Raw genomic sequence first — 16,039 nt, 5'->3', positions numbered from 1 at the left:
ACCCAGCAACCACAGTGAGAAACCAGATTCGTGGGGGATTTGGCCGCCCCAAGTCCTTGGCCTCCCTGGGTCAGTGTGGGGCAGGGGCACCGCCACCAAGTCCCCTTGGCCTATGCAGAGAGGAACAGCTGGGAAAACAGCACTCAGCCTCATTGCCGCCTAATGGTGAAGCCAACTGTTATCGCCTGGTGGGGAGCGTAAACATGATGAGCGGCTGGACCAAGGAGACACAAACATGTGTCTGGCCTCATGGCCAGGATGGAGGGGCCTGGGGTGGTGCCTGGCCCCTTGGCACCCACCACCAACCACCCTCAGGCCAGAGCTCCGGATGCTTCTCTGACAGAGGAAGAGTAAACAAGGTTCAAGGGCAGACCATGGAAGACCTAATTACGCCCAGGCCTCTTGCTGAGCCCAAGTGCCTTCCAAATGAGAGGAAAGGGGTGCTCAGAATTCTAAGGATAAAGATGTCCCAGCCACCCTCCCCTCGGGGAGAAGTGTCCCTCAAAGCACTCCTTCCTCCCAAGTCTTAAGCAGATCCAGGGACACATATCCTCAAATCCAAGCTCCATACCCCCTCCCCTCCCTAATATGGAGCCGAAAGCTCAGAAAACAAGCGGCTTCTAAGACGTCTCCCCCAACGCCCCAGCCAAAACCACTGGAAGAATTTGCCTCAGAGGTGTCCCAACACACCTTAAAATAAGGTTTAATAACATGAAAAGGTTCTAGGGTAGACAGCAGTCCCACTGACCATCCACTTCCCCTCAAAGTCAATAAGAAGGTCAATAAAGGGTGATTCCCCCTCCAGCTCAGCGTAAACCCCCAAGCTCCACCCACCAAACACAGGAGGCAGAACCCCCTCCTCATCGCTCGGCATTACAGCGCTCCCAAAGTAACTCCCCTGAACACCCACTCGGGCCCGTCCCCCCGCCGTCCCTCAAAATTATAAACATCACAGCCCTCCTCCTTTGATATACCGCGGCTCTACGTTCTAAGGATGGCTCCCCCCAGGACCTCAGTGGTACAACCCAGAGGGCGCTACCCGGGCCACACTAGATACAGCTCTCTCCCCAGAAGCCCCTACCTCTCTAAGCACACTCTAGGAACTATTTCCACAGCCCCCTACACTTGGTAAGACGCGCCCCCTCAAAGGCTTAGCCTTCGCACACCAGGCGGGCTCTCCCCTCCCAGCCCACTGGCCCAACCCCCAGCTCAGCACGCAGGGGTCTACGCCTCCAGCCCTTCAGTGGTTCGGTCCCCACACTTTGATATGCGCCCCCTGCAGCTTCAGTGGTACTGCCCGCCGCCCCCGCCCCCTCGGGGCTAGTCCAACCGCCCCCGCGCAGCCTCCCCAACTCAGTCCCGGAAGGGGGGGGCTCAAGGACTACGGTCCCCGCCCAGTGGGCACCGGTGGTACGGCCCAGCGCGGCTTTGCTGGGGGTCCGGACGCGACCATCGCGGGGGGGGGGGCGCTTGGGGACACGCGCTGGCGCACTCACCTGTCACCGGCGGCCGCCCAGCCTCTCTGGAGGGGTTCTACTCCTGCCCATCGCCACGCTACGCTTGATCCCGCTCCTTGTGTTTCTGGCGGCGGCGGCGGCGGCAGCACCAGCAGCAACGCCTTAGCGGAGCCAGGCCCAACGGCTCGCGCGGCGCGGCCCCCCCGCCCCCTCCCCCCAGCCCCCGCTTACCGCCCCCTCCCACCCTCTGGACGGAAATACCGCCTTCTCCCGCCACAAACAGGAACTGACGTGAGAGAGGGAGAAAGGAACGCGAAGAGAGCTAGAGCGCAAGCGCAAGGAAGGGGAGGTGGCCGACTCAGAGAAGGGCGCCTGCGTACATTAGGCAAGCTTGAACCGGTGTGGGAAAGGGATGTGCCTCGCGCAGGCGCCGGACGGAAAAAAAAAAAAAAATTGCGCAGGCTCAGTAAGACTCTGACGCCCGCTCTCCCTGGAGGCTAGCCGCGATGATATTTCCCGGCAGCCCCTGGTCCTTATTTACATACGCTTTGATCTCGTTTTACTCCGCTCTCGCCTTTAGTTCAGGTTCCGAGGCTCTTAAAGAGCCTTGGAGCGGGCGTTAGGAAGGGTTTCCTTTTCGGTATTTCCTCTCATGGTTGAGCACAGGCACTGAAGCCACACAAACCCAGCTTTGCATTTCCTTACTGGTGACTGTGGGCAGAAGGCTTTACCATTTTCTGTGCCTCAGTAGCCACATCTGCAAAATGGAAACAATCATAGCTGCGTCCCTGGGCTATTTTATGTAAACAGAACGGTGTATGTCAATTAGATATGCTATAACTCCAAAATATTAATCCTATCTGTTCATGATATATATATGCAATTAAATATGGGGTATAACTTTTTCACGGGGTAACTTGGGCCTACAAATGCCTTAAAATCGCCCTGGAAAAAAAAAAAAAAGAGCACAGATCCTGGCCCGTGTATTAGCTAGTGTAGTAGACAGCTGTGAGACATCCGGATCCCAGTTCCTGCTCTCTCATGGGTTGGGTGGGGCTTCCTACTTTATGAATTTGGGTTCTAGTAATGCCACACAGAAGGCCTGGCTGGGAGTTGAAGAACCCTGGGTCCACCTAAGTCTGCAAGAGTGTCTCAGGCAAAGTCCTCTCAGGGGTGGTAGTTTCCCCAAAGGTAAACCTACTGCTGGAACTAGCCCTCTGCTGGTGGGTCTCCAGCTTGGAACTCTTTGCTCTGTGTTCCTAATTCCTGGTCTTCCCCCATCACACTCTGACCAGAGCCTCCCCCCTACAGCCCTGACCATTTTAGCCTCTCACTGCCTGTTAACAGATCTGTCTTCTCCATTGCACAGTGAGCCCCAAGAGGGAAGAGTCCAGGACTATCTTAGTCATCGCTGTGTACCTAACACTAACCAGCAAAGGTCCTGGCACAGAGTGGGCTCTCGAGGAATATTTGTTTCAAAAAGTAGCCCTTCTGCTCTGATCTAGACTCAAGGTTACTCTGGCCTACTCGATTTACTCCACTCCAGCTCCATAGTCCAGCTCATAGTCCATTCCCCTACCTCTAAGTTTTCCTGGGCTGGCTCGAATCCCTGCCCCTCCTGGGAAACAGGATGGATTACAAGACACAGAGATGTCACTGAAAGCTTCCGTGTGCTTGTGTCTGAACTTGTAGGGGCACTAGTAGTAAAGGGTGATGGCTTTCAAACTATTTTAAGACCTAGTAGGAATTCCCTGGTGGCCCAGCGGTTAGGACTGGGCACTTTCACTGCCAAGGGCCCGGGTTCAATCCCTGGTTGGGGAACTAAGATCCCGCAAGCCATGGCGCAATCAAAAAAAAAAAAAAAAAAAAAAGACCGAGAACACACAGATGTATACTTACAATCCCGTGAAACAAAAGTGTCACCAAAGGGAACTCCCTGGCCGTCCAGTGGTTAGGACTCTGTGCTCTCACTGCTGAGGGCCGGGGTTCAGTCCCTGGTTGGGGAACTAAGATCCCACAAGCTGTGAGGTGCAGCTACGGGGAAAAAAAAAGTGCAACCAAATGCTATTTACCCCATGTATGATGCACTCTGATATTTAATATTTTTTTCAGTGCTGTTTGAGACCCCGCTGAACTAATTTTCTGACCCACTAATGGGTCGTGCCTTGCAGTTTGAAAAACACTAGTCTGGGAGCGAACAACACTTACTTGCTTTGGAAATAGATAGGCCCTAGTTCTAATCATGCCTCTCCTGTGTCCTTGTCAAAATAACATCATTTCTCTGAGCCTGCCTTTCCTCGTTGCAAAACAGTAGCAACAGAATTCATTTAGCAGTTACTACAGGCCAGGTTCTGTTCCTGACACAATCTCACCAATGCTATCCTGTTGCTGTCAACACAATCTTGGAGGTTAAGTGGGACAGTATGTTAACGGGCTTGCTCAGGGTCCCAGGACAAGTTAGGGCTGGAGGCGGGATTTGAACTCAGGTGGTCTGATACAAGAGCCTGTGCTTTGCACTCATATCATGCCGGAAAATGAAAAGTAATAGCCCTACTTCTGTCCCTTGTGTTGCTTTGGCAAACCACTTAATTATTGTTTGGGGGTCTCAGTCTCTCAATTTCCACATCAAGGGTGATTGAGGAGAAAATTTCCTAAAACCCCAAATTGCTCTCTACCCTCTAATCTATTCTGTGAACTTCCCGCCTATGACTATAAATATGGGCTGCACAGGCACTCTTCTGGGGAGAAGGGCCCAAAGCTTCTCATCTTTAGTCTGCTCAAAGGCCTCTTGATTCAAAAAAGATGATGAAGAATCCTGCCCTGAGGGATGGAGAGGGCATCTCCTCAAAGTCCCCTTCTGTCCCCAGGGAATGGGAATAAGCCCCTAGAGTTCATTTCAACCCTACTCAAAGATTGCGCTCCGATGGTGATGGGGCAAGCTGCCTGGGCCAGCCATAAAGAACCTCCTGGTAGCCCCAGATGGGGAGGCTTCCACTCCACCCGACAAAGTCTGGAGGGGTCTATCCCTGGCAGTGGCTCTGGCGGGGGGGACCCTCCCTGCTACATGGGTGATCAGGAGATACAAGCAGGAATACTCAGATTTCCCCTTTCTTCATCCTAAGCGGAGCATTTTCAAGGGAGAAAGTCCATAGCATTGATCAGATTCCCAAAGAAGACCGGAACTGTTAAAAAAATTTTTTTTTATTTAAAAGAGTTTCCCACACTATACAGAAATGTTGAAATAATATCTTTGACGCCGCAGCCAGAAGTTACTAAGCCCCACCCTAGATGCTACTGTGTTGGAAAGATCCTTTTAGAGTCATTTTAAGTGTTTGGCAGTAGTACAGATAAGGGATTCTGTAAATGTTGGTTCCAATTTCCTTTTTATAAAATGTTTTATCGTTCAAAAATTCTAATAGAAGATACCATGCACCATGCACATTCAACTTTTTAACACATCGCAGATTTCCAAAACGTGTAAGGTGAGGCTAAATGTGCTTTAGTGCAAACCTTGGGATAAAACTTTTTCTACTCTTAAGACTGAACACCTTATCGATCTGCTCTGACCACATAGATGGCTTCTCATCCCGCATGAAAGAAAAGCTAAAGGCCTCACCATGGTCTTCAGGGACCTATGTGAGCTGCCCCTATCTTACTAACTTCATCTCAAGCTACTCTCACCCTTGACCACCATATCCTAGACACACAAAACTCTTCTCTGCCCCACCAAAAAGACAAGCTTGTTCCTACCGCAGTGCCTTTGCACTTGCTGTTCCTTTTGCCTGGACTGGTCACCCCCCTGATCCTGATCTTTGCATGACTGACTCCTTCTTGTCTTTCAGAACTCAGTTCAAATCTCATCTCTGTAGAGAGGCTTTCCCTGGTCACCCCAAATCCAAAAGAGCCACACTGTCACTTCTTTTCAGCATATTTGAATTCTCTACCTAGCACTTAACACTAAAGAATTTTTAAAAAAATTTTGTAACTGTCTTCCCCCAAAACCAGAACATAAATTTGCCCATGAGGGCAAAGACTTGTCTTGGGCTGTATTCCCAGCATCTAGAACAATGCCTAACACACAGTTGGGACTTGGGGATCAATAAATATTTGTTGACTGAATGTGGTTTTGATTAGGAAAGTTAAAGCTCTGTACTGGGGTGAATTTTACTTCAGGTCTGAACTTGTCTACTCACAAAAAGTTGAACAAATAATAATAATCTCTTAACCTTTATTGAAGAATTCCCACATATCAGGCACAGTGCTGGTAACTATATCCATGACCTGAATATGTTCCTGCAGGTAGAAGTCTCTGTAAGGCCTATTTTGCAGAAGTAAACATAGGCCCAGAGAGGGGAAGTCTCTTGCAAAATATCACTTAGCCAGACTGTGGCGCCCAGATCCATTCCCAAAGATGTCTCAGGCCAAGTCCTCGTTTTTACTCACAGCACTGGACTTCACCTGCGTGAGTCCAGATTTGAGATACAGCAAAATCTCATTTTATGCTAAGTTAAGGTATGTGGATTATTTGAATTGAGAAAAAAATATATTTTTAAGATTTAATTTTATTTATTTTTGGCTGTGTTGGGTCTTCATTGCTGTGCACAGGCTTTCTCTAGTTGCGGTGAGCAGGGTCTACTCTTCGTTGTGGTGCGCGGGCTTCTCATTGCGGTGGCTTCTCTTGTGCGGAGCACGGGCTCTAGGCGTGCGGGCTTCAGTAGTTGTGGCACACGGGCTTAATCGCTCCGGGGCATGTGGGATCTTCCCGGGCCAGGGCTTGAGCCCGTGTCCCCTGCAATGGCAGGCGGATTCTTATCCACTGCGCCATCAGGAAAGACCGAAAAATATTTAAAACATAGTTTCCCACATTATTAAGAAAAAATGAGATGATATGAATATCACCTAATTTCTTTTTAGGTGAAATCACTTCACAGCTGCCCAAGGAGACGATTTATAAACTCTATTCGTGCTGTTACCACAAGATGGCGCCACGTGCGCTGACCATCCCGGCTGGAACCCAGCTGACTTGCAGGCATCAAGCCTTCCGGGAGAAAGTTGGACCTTTGTGTTGTTATGGAAACATTCACTGTTTAAAAGGAAACTGTGACATAACACCTAAACGTAACACATGATTGGAACTAGATCCTGAGCCGGGGATAAAAATGGCAATAATAAATTTTATTGGGACAATTGATGAAATTGGAATATGAACTGGGGTTTAGATAAGAGTACTATATCCTCATTAAATTTCTTGGTTTTGATGGTTGTACTGTGCTTATGAAACAAAATGTTCTTTTTCTTAGGAAATACACACTGAAGTATTGCGAGGTAAAGGGACGTCATGTTCAACTGAACTCTCAAATGAACTCTCACAGCGTAGGGCTTCCCTGGTGGCGCAGTGGTTGAGAGTCCGCCTGCCGATGAGGCCACAACAGTGAGAGGCCCGTGTAGCGTAAAAACAAAAAACAAAAAACAAAAAAACCACAGCGCGCGCGCGTGTGTGTGTGTGTGTGTCTGTGTGTGTGTGTGTCACGCACTTATGGAGACGGGGAGAGGAGGGGAGAAGAGAGAATGATAAGACAAATGGAGCAAACAGTTGACAAATCTGGCTGAAGAGTACACAGGAATCTCTTGTACTATTCTTGCTACTTTGCTGTAAGTTTATAATTATATTAAAATAAAGAGTTACCCCAAAAGCTCTTTTTTGTAGCCAATGAGAATGTCACGAAAGAGTTCTTTAAGTGGTGACGCTAATGCTGGTATGGAAAATCTTCCCTGAAAATCATCAATTTCAGACAGATTAGATAACCACACTGTGCCAGGCACTGTTTAAGCCCTTCACATGAACTGACTCATTTAATCCTCATAATCATCCTGTGAGGTGGATGCTACTATTACTCCCATCTTAGTGAGGAGGTAACTAAAGCACAGAGAGGTTGAGTAACTTGCCCAAGATCACACAGCTGCTCTTAATCATAACAGCTCAAGCTCTTAACCATAATAGACCATCAAGGAGGCCAAATGATCACCAGGATATGCTATGTTGGTTATTTAGGAACAAGCACTGCATTAAATATGAGGGAGCAGAAAAGGCAGCTCTAGGGGAAAACTTTGGAACAATGAATGTAGGTTTATGTGCTCTGAACCCCTGCCTCAACCTGACATTCAAGTCTATGTAAAAGTCAGTCTTGAATTATGCAAGGTTTAGCCAAAATAAAATAGGGAAATAAAATGGCTGCTTATTCTGATGTGAACCTGCTAGCCATCAACACTGGAGGAAAAATTAGAATGTTCCTCAAACAAATCTGATTGTTCTCAATATTTACTTTTAAATACACAAATGGCATAAGTTCAAACTTATAAAACAGGAGCATTCCCTTTGCCCCTGCAGTTTAGCTCCTAGATATTTACCCTGTGGATATGTTCACACGTGAGCAAACAATGGTATATACAAGAGGCGCTGTTTGTGATAGAAAAAGACTTAGAAACCACCTAAATGCCCACAATAAGGGGCTGGTTCAAAGGTACATCCACACAAGGGAATACTATGAAGTTAGTTTAAAAGGAAGCTCTTTCCAATAAGGACATTAAAAGGTGTTTAAGGACTTCCCTGGTGGTGCAGTGGATAAGAATCCGCCTGCCAGTGCAGGGGACACAGGTGTGAGCCCTGATTCGGGAAGATCCCACATGCCGCGGAGCAACTAAGCCCATGCACCACAATTACTGAGCCTGAGCTCTAGAGCCCGCGAGCCACAACTACTGAGTCTCCGTGCCACAACTACTGAAGCCGGCGTGCCTAGAGCCCACGCTCCTCAACAAGAGAAGCCACTGCAATGAGAAGCCCGCGCACCGCAACGAAGAGTAGCCCCCGCTCACCGCAACTAGAGAAAGCCTATGCGCAGCAACGAAGACTCAACGCGGCCAAAAATTAATTAATTAATTTTTTAAAAAGATGTTTACGATTATTAGCCATCAGGGAAGTGCAAATCGAAACCACAGTGATATCATTCCAAACCCACTAGGATGGCAATAATCAAGAAGACAGATAATTAAGTGTTGGCAAGGATATGGAGAAATTGGAACCCTCACACCCTACTGGTGGGAAAGTAAAATGGTACAGCCACTTTGAAAAACAGTCCAGCAGTTCCTGAAATGATTAAAAACAGAATTAACTTATGATCCAACAATTCTACTCCTCGGTATATACTCAAGAGAATTGAAAACATACGTCTACACAAAATTTGTACATGAATGTTCATAGCAACATTATTCGTAATAGCCAAAAAGTGGAAACAACCCAATGTCCACACAATGCAATATTACTCATCAACAAAAAGAAATGAAGTACTGCCACATGCTACAACACGGATGAACCCTGAAAACCTGCTAAGTGGAAGAAACCAGACACAAAAGGCCACATATTGTATGGTTCCATTTATATGAAATGTCCAGAAGAGGAAAATCTATACAGACAGAAAGCAAATTACTGGTTGCCAAGGGCTTGGAGCGGGGGGGGCGGGGGGGGTAGAGTATGAGAGGACTTGGGGATTGATGCTTAAGGAGTGTGGGTGTTTCTTTTCAGGATAATGAAAATATTCTAAACTTGCGGTGATGGACACAACTCTGTGAATAACCAAAAGCCACTGAAGTGTGCATTTTAAATGGGTGAATTGTCGCATATGTGAATTATATCTCAATAAAGTATTTTTCTTAAGTTCTTTATGTACTGATATGATCTCCAGGATACATATTAAGTAAAAAAAGCAAAGTGTAAAACTATCATATATTCTACCATCTGAGTGAGAAAATATAGTTATGTTTATAAATGAAATGTTTCTGGAAGGACACGTAAAACCCCAGTAACACTGATTGCTCCTGGAGAGGGGAACTGGACGACTGAGGCATCTACAGTAGGAGAGAGAATTGGTTTTTTTGAACTGGTAATAGATACCAAGAAAGTATTAAAACTTTGAACACAATGAACACCTGTGTGCCCACCACCCAACTTTAAAAACCACTACCATACAGTTGGACCCCACGTGCACCCCTCCAGTCACATCCCGTCCCACCCCTGAACTGATCCACTGTCCTACACTTGGAGTTCATCATTCCCACGCATTTTATACTTCCATTACACTCTAAGTATGTATAACCAATATGCATTATTTTGCTTTTTTTGTTGTTGGCCACGCGGCTTGCGGGATCTGTTCCCCGACCAGGGGCTGAACCTGGGCCACGGCAGTGAAAGCCCAAAATCCTAACCACTAGGCCACCAGGGAACTCCCTATTTTGCATATTTTAAAACTACACATATTCTTCTGTAATTTGCTTTTATCACCTAATGTTTTGCTTTATGCATATTGATATGTACAACTTTAGTTCATTTTCATTGAAGTGTAATACTCCACATCCAATACATAATGTAATACATCCAGTATCGATGTACTGGATTGGCCCAAAAGTTCGTTCAGCGTTTTCCTTGTCATCTTACCAAAACCCGAATGAATTTTTTGGCCAACCCTATATAATTTTCCAAGGTGTTCACAACATGATCTCTCAGTCCATATGCTCTTCTTACAATGAGACACTGACATTCCTGTCACTGAGAAGTAAGGCCTATAGTCCCTCTTGAATCTAGGTGGGCTAGTGACTATGGCAGAAGTGAAGCAATGTGAGTGACTTCCAATGCTAGGTTAGAAAAGGCAATACAGTTTTCCCTGAGTCTCTTGAGAAGCTTGCTCTCTGAACCCAGCTGCCATGTTGTAAGGAAGCCCAGGCCACATGCAGGCATTCTGGCTGATAGCCCACACTCAGGTTTTATCTAAGTGCCAGTATTGGTTAACCATCAGACGACTGGGGAAGCTTTCAAGAGGACGCCAGCCCCAGCCAAGATCTTACAGCAAGCGCATGAGAGCGCCCAAGTTATCACAGTCTAATTGCGCAAGTCAGCACCCAGAGCCGTAAGAGATACTGATTATTGATCTGAGCCACTAAGTATTGAGGTGATTCACTATGCATTAGTTAATTAGAACATCTATGTCACAATCTGCCCATTCTCCAGCAGATGGATATTTGGGTTGTTTCCAAGTTTTTTATGGCATTACAACAGTGATCTTATGAACATTCTGATACACGTCCTGTGTGCATGCGTAAGCTCCTCCAGAAGGGTAGTTACTGGGTTGGAGAATATGTCATCTTCAATTACACTACAACCTATCAAACTATTTTCCAAAATGGTTGATACCAACTTACATTCCAACAGCAGTATAGACGCTCCTATTACTCCAAATCTTCCCCAACACTTGACACTTTAATTTTTTTTTGCTAGTCTTTGCCCAGTAGGGCACAAAACAGTCTTACTGTATATATCCTTTTGTACCTTTGAATTTTGTGTTGTTTGCATGAATTAATGCAAAATAAACATTTAACTGTATGCTAATAAATGACTGCTTTTCTGTTTTAAGCATGTTTTATATATTGGGGTTCCCCCGTTACTTTTTTTCTTTTTTGGCCATATCACGTCTCTCATTATCCAGCAGGCTAGCCCAGGCTCATCTACACAGTGGTGGCTGCAGGGTTCCCAAAAGCAGCACAGGACGGCAGGCCCCAGTGCACAAAGCACCTCTTAAGCCCTATCAACTTAGCAAAGCACGTATTTTATACTTCCTAGGTGGTGGTCCATATTAGCTCTTAGCATCCCCTGATCCGCTTCCTCCAGGGGTCTCCAATTAGAGGAGTCCAACTGCTCTTAATTCCTTTTTGGAATGGGGTGATATATGTATAAGTAAATCAACTGAAGAGTGCCAATAATCTTGGGGGAGAACCTCATTCAGATCTGCTAGTGACCCAATAACAGTGTTTGCACTAAAGTGATATGATTGGAGTTCTTCAAATTCACCCCTGAATCGACCCCACCTTTCTGCATTGCAGCACTACTTGTAATAACAAGGAACTGGAAACAACCTGAATTCCCTTCCAAAAAGGATTGGGTAAGTAAGCTAGGCCGTTAACGTGCGTGTGTGCTCGACTGTGTGCACTGTGTGTTCCTCTTGTATATATGTGTGAATGTATGTGTGTGTGTGTACACGCGCACGCACACACACACATCTCTGGAAGGCTTATCCAAGACACTGGTAACACTAGTGGCCTCTGAGGAGTGGACTGGGGAGCTAGGAGACTTGGGAAGAGACTTTTCACCATGAAGCCCTTTGTATCTTGGCATTTTGCACCATGTGTATGTATTACTTATGCTCAAATACGTTTCACAGAACCAGAGAAAAAATAATGCACCCCTGTGGGCCACAGCTGTTGGGGCTGGTTTGGAGGAAACGCCATATCAAATGAGTGGGACACTGGCACTCTGGAGCGGCTGGCTAGGAGGCCAAGGAGGTGTCCGGCTCCACCCTGTCTGGCAGCCGGTGGCAGGATGGGCATGGCCCGAGGTCTCCCAGAGCTGCAAATGCTCCCTAGGGTAAGTTGGTGGGGGCAGGGTAACATGTACACACAGACAACTATAGCAAGTCCAAAACCACTCTCCTATGACTCTACCCTCCCCTTTCCAAAAGGGCCTTGTCTCAAATCTGCGGTTGAGGCAGCACAGGGCAGGGGCTAAAGGGCGAGGCTCCTGGCCACCTCCCTGATGGCAAGCCCAGGGCTGCCACTTCCCAGCTGGTGAGGACTTCAGCAGTTCGTTCCCCTCTGCGCCTCTGGAAGGAAGCAGGAGTGACTCCACTAACCTCATCAGCTTTTCGTGAGAAGTGAGCTATACGTGCTTTTATATCATTTCAGTTCCTATTACACATCAAGAAATTACCCCGTGCTCTTAAATTTAGTAACTGGAACTCTTCCAGTTAACCCTGGCAGTTGCTAAAATTATCCATGAAGTGGAACTCAAGGAAATTACTGGGGGGGAGGGGAGGGCGGTAAAAAGAGGAGTTGAAGATCAGCAAGAAACCTGTGTATATGTGTGAGCGCCCCCTTGTGGCCCTGACACAAAAGGGCGGCCTCTGGAATCTTCTTGACATTGCCGTCCTTTGCCGTCCTTCTGAGGTCCAGAAGGTCCACGAGGGTCTGGCCTGGGCCTCACCAGGAAAGGGGTCTATGGGTCCTCCCTCTACCACTCTACCACTGCCCCTCATACTGAAGTCCGGCTCCTCACACCACAGGCCCAGTGCTTGGGATGCTGCCTGACACACAGCAGCCTCCCCAAATGACATTACTAAAAACCTAAAAATAAGTGGATGATCACTTACGAAGACAAAAACAGGTCTGGAGATGGATGATGGTAATGGTTATACAACAATATGAATGTACTTAATGCCACTGAACAGTACGCTGAAAAACGGTGCAAACGGTAAATTCTGTGTTATGTATATTTTACCACAATGAAAACAAAACAAAAAAAATGGATGAGTTCTAATCTCAGCTTTACCTGCAGTGAGTTCTCCTCCAAACCCCTTGCCCACTCCTTGGTAATCTCCTTATCAGATCCTGTTCTCTACATGGGAAAAGGGCCCCGACTCCCTTCTGGGTCCCCTCCTCTCTCTATATCCTTTTCCAGCTGGTATCGCCAGGCCCTCAGCTTTGAACACGGCTGTACTCTGAGCACCCCCCAAGCTGTCGCCCCAGCAGCCTGCTCACCTCTCAGTCAACGCCTGACAGCTGAGCGCCCTCCCACCCCAGCCGGCTCCACAGACAGCACCTTCCTCTAGATGCTCAAGTCCTCCATCTAGGTATGATCCAGCCCCTCTCCTTGACCCAATTTCCAATCCACCCATGTGGAGAGTCCTGCTGCCCCTTCCGAAGCGCACCCAAGGTCCACCCACTGCCTCCCCCACCCACCATCTCTCCCCACGCTGCCTCCCCGCCTCCGCCCCTGCCTTCCTGGCAACTTGTCCTCCTCACAGTGGCCCAAGCAATCTTCGTAAAAGGCAACTCAGACCATCACTTGCCTGCTTTAACCCCCCCCAGACTCCTCAGCACTCTTGGGAGGAGGTCCAGATTCCTCCGGCCCCTCACTCACCTGCCAGCCACGCTGGTGTTCTCCGTGTTCACTGTCCCGCCTCAGAGCTGCGGCCCTGGCTGTTTCCTCTGCCTGAACTGCACACAGGCCACCCTACAGGTCACCTCCTCTGAAAGGCCTTCTTGCCCCAAACATCTAAGAGGCTCTGGTCACTTGCAGTCACCCTTCCAATTCTTTGGGCACTCCCTGAACAGTACACTTAAAAATGGTTCAAATGGCAAATTGTGGTTTACTGATTACCGCCTGTCTCCCTGGCTAGAGAGGTCAGCCACGCGGGAAGAGACTTGTCTGCCTTGCTCATGGATGGATCCCCAGCTCCTAGAACAGGCCTGGCACAGAGCAGGTGCTGGGCAGTGGTGAGTAGGTAAACGGTCAAATCCACAGGCACCCACACAAATGAAGCCTGCAGTCTGGAAAGCCATCCACAGGCAGAGGGGCAGAAACAGGGGAAATCTGTGGAAGGGGAGGGCAGAGGGACAGAAGCCCTGCGCGTTGCCGAGGGGAGGAGGAGGCCCAACTAGATGATGACCATGACCGTGACTCCCTTCACCTCGGGGCCTGCAGCAAAAACACGGCCCACCTATGTATGTGGGGAGCTTGACGCTCAGAGACGAGGCCCAACCCTTCGTGGGTGCCCCGCCCGCACTATGCTTCATGCAGAAAAACAGTCCTGCGACTCGCCCTGAAGGAGGGGAGGGAAACAGTCTGAAAGTCACAAAAATATATTAAAATAGCTGTTTTCTTCTCTCGGTGCTGGCTTCCCTTCTTAGTGCCCCTTACCCACCACCCGCCACCGACTTTCAGGGAAAAAGATGCCCAGGCAGGTGCCCCAGCTGCAGCCTGGGGTCTGGGGAGGTCCCTCCAGCCTAGGAGTGACGGCAGCTAACAGTCTCTACAGGCTCGACGCCACCGCCGCCGACGAGGGGGCCGCTGGGAGGCCGGAGGTGCAGGAGGGTCAGGCAGGACGCAGCGGACAGTCGGGCCTTGCCACAGGGACAGAAAACAGAAAAGAAATGAACAGAGTGAAGAGACGGAGAGAGAGAAGTCAAAGCATCGGGGGCAGGGGGCAGAGGAGGGAGGGAAGTGAGGAAGCCAGGGGGGTGGGGGATACGGGAGCCCCTTCAGACGACACCCACCCTGGGGGACAGGGAGGCCCGGAGCCGGGGTTTGAGGCAGCAGATGTTGCTGAGAGGGAGGATGGGGAATGGAGGACAGGAAAAGGGCACTTGGCACTTGGAGAGGTAGAAAAGTGTGTCCTGCCAAGGCCACGGTCAGAGAGGAGAGAACAGAGGATGCGAGAGAAGGGAAAGTCCCAGAGCGGCAAGGCCGGGCCACAATGAGCGTCTCAGACTCAGAAACACCGGGCGAATCCCCAGGAAGCTCAGGCTGGCGGAATGCCTGAGGGAGACAAGCAGTGTCACCCGGCAGCCGGCAGGGGGCGTGCGCGCGCCCTCGCTGAAGACTCTGATGGAGCCTGGAGGCTGGAGAGGGGCCTGCGCCCTGCCCTTGGGCTAGAAGGTCCTGCGGCCCAGTCTTTTGAACACGCTCACAGTGCCCGCGTGGTCCATCTGGGCACCAAGGCCCTCGCTGGAGCTGCTTCCCCGGGGCCCCACCAGAGTCCTCTTAATGGTGACCTTGACCTCAGCCGAGGACTTACTCTTGGTGCTCGTGACCTGGCTGTCCTGGGCCTCCGGCACGAGGGCAGCCTTGCCCAGTCTCTGGACGATGCTGACTTTGGATAGGGACTCCGGCTTCCTCTCGAGCCCAGGTCGTGAGGAAAATGCCAGGCGCCGCAGCGTTGGGGCAGCGGCCGTTGCCACCGAGCTTGTGGCCTTGGCTTTGACAGTTAGTGCGGGCTGGGGACTGGCTTTGGCTGGGGCCCGGCCTAGCTTCTTCAGGACCCCGGCATACTGCAGGACAGAGCTGCTGCTGTCGTTGTCACTGTCCCAAGCCAGATCCTCGTCGGTCTCTGGGGTGGCCCCCAGGCGGCTGAAGACTCCTGTGGGCTGTGGAGGTCAGAGACAGGACAAGTGAGTCACTCAGTCGCTCAACATGCATTCACAGAGAGCTGCCTCATCTGTGCCTACGTCACGGGGCTCACAGTCAGGAAAAACACCCATCGGTGAAGCACTAGACAGTGATCAGAGTCATGAGAGGGCAAGGCCAGGGAGCTGGAGGAGGCCAGGAGAGGAAGGCTCCCTGGAGAGGGACATCAGAGATGAGATCTGAAAGCCGAGTGGAAGTGAGTCGAATAAAGAGGGAGCGGGAGGGGAGGCGAAAGGGAAGACCATTTGCAAAGGTCTACAGGCGAACGTGAGAGAAAAGGCAAATTTGGTCATTCGCTCCACAGACATTCTCTGAGTCCCAGGTCAATACCTGGCCCTGTGTTGGGCAGTGCTGGGGACCCAGTGGTGACCAAGACAGGCCTGGTCCTGCTCTCAGGGGGCTCACAGTCCAGTGGGGAAAACAGACCCAGCATCGGATACAGCACAAGTAATTCTCTAATTACGAGAGGGAATTCCCTGGAGGTTCAGTGGTTAGGACTCCACGCTCTCACTGCCAA

The 16,039-nt window shown here is 49.4% G+C and overlaps 2 protein-coding genes across 13 annotated transcripts in view; both read right to left on the bottom strand.

Moving 5' to 3' along the window:
* AKT2 (AKT serine/threonine kinase 2) overlaps nucleotides 1–1,676 on the bottom strand; it is a 52,131-nt gene extending 50,455 nt beyond the window's left edge. For all 3 annotated transcript variants that reach the window (XM_060288363.1, XM_060288360.1, XM_060288366.1), the window contains exon 1: nucleotides 1,497–1,676. The gene's annotated coding sequence lies outside the window, so the exon portion shown is untranslated. The remainder of the gene's footprint in view (nucleotides 1–1,496) is intronic.
* Nucleotides 1,677–4,640: 2,964 nt separating this feature from the next.
* Nucleotides 4,641–16,039, bottom strand: part of C19H19orf47 (chromosome 19 C19orf47 homolog) — a 29,404-nt gene continuing 18,005 nt past the window's right edge. For 7 of the 10 annotated variants that reach the window (XM_060289441.2, XM_060289442.2, XM_060289444.2 and 4 more), the window contains one exon: nucleotides 4,641–15,482. In XM_060289441.2, the coding sequence (XP_060145424.1) occupies nucleotides 14,988–15,482 (495 nt within the window). In that variant the 3' untranslated portion in view covers nucleotides 4,641–14,987. The remainder of the gene's footprint in view (nucleotides 15,483–16,039) is intronic. The other 3 variants (XM_060289438.1, XM_060289439.1, XR_009560125.1) reach the window with 2 other exon arrangements.

This window comes from Globicephala melas, chromosome 19, assembly GCF_963455315.2.
Source record: "Globicephala melas chromosome 19, mGloMel1.2, whole genome shotgun sequence".
In the NCBI taxonomy this organism is placed as follows: Eukaryota; Metazoa; Chordata; class Mammalia; order Artiodactyla; family Delphinidae; genus Globicephala; species Globicephala melas.
This window is presented reverse-complemented; position numbering and strand designations above follow the sequence as displayed.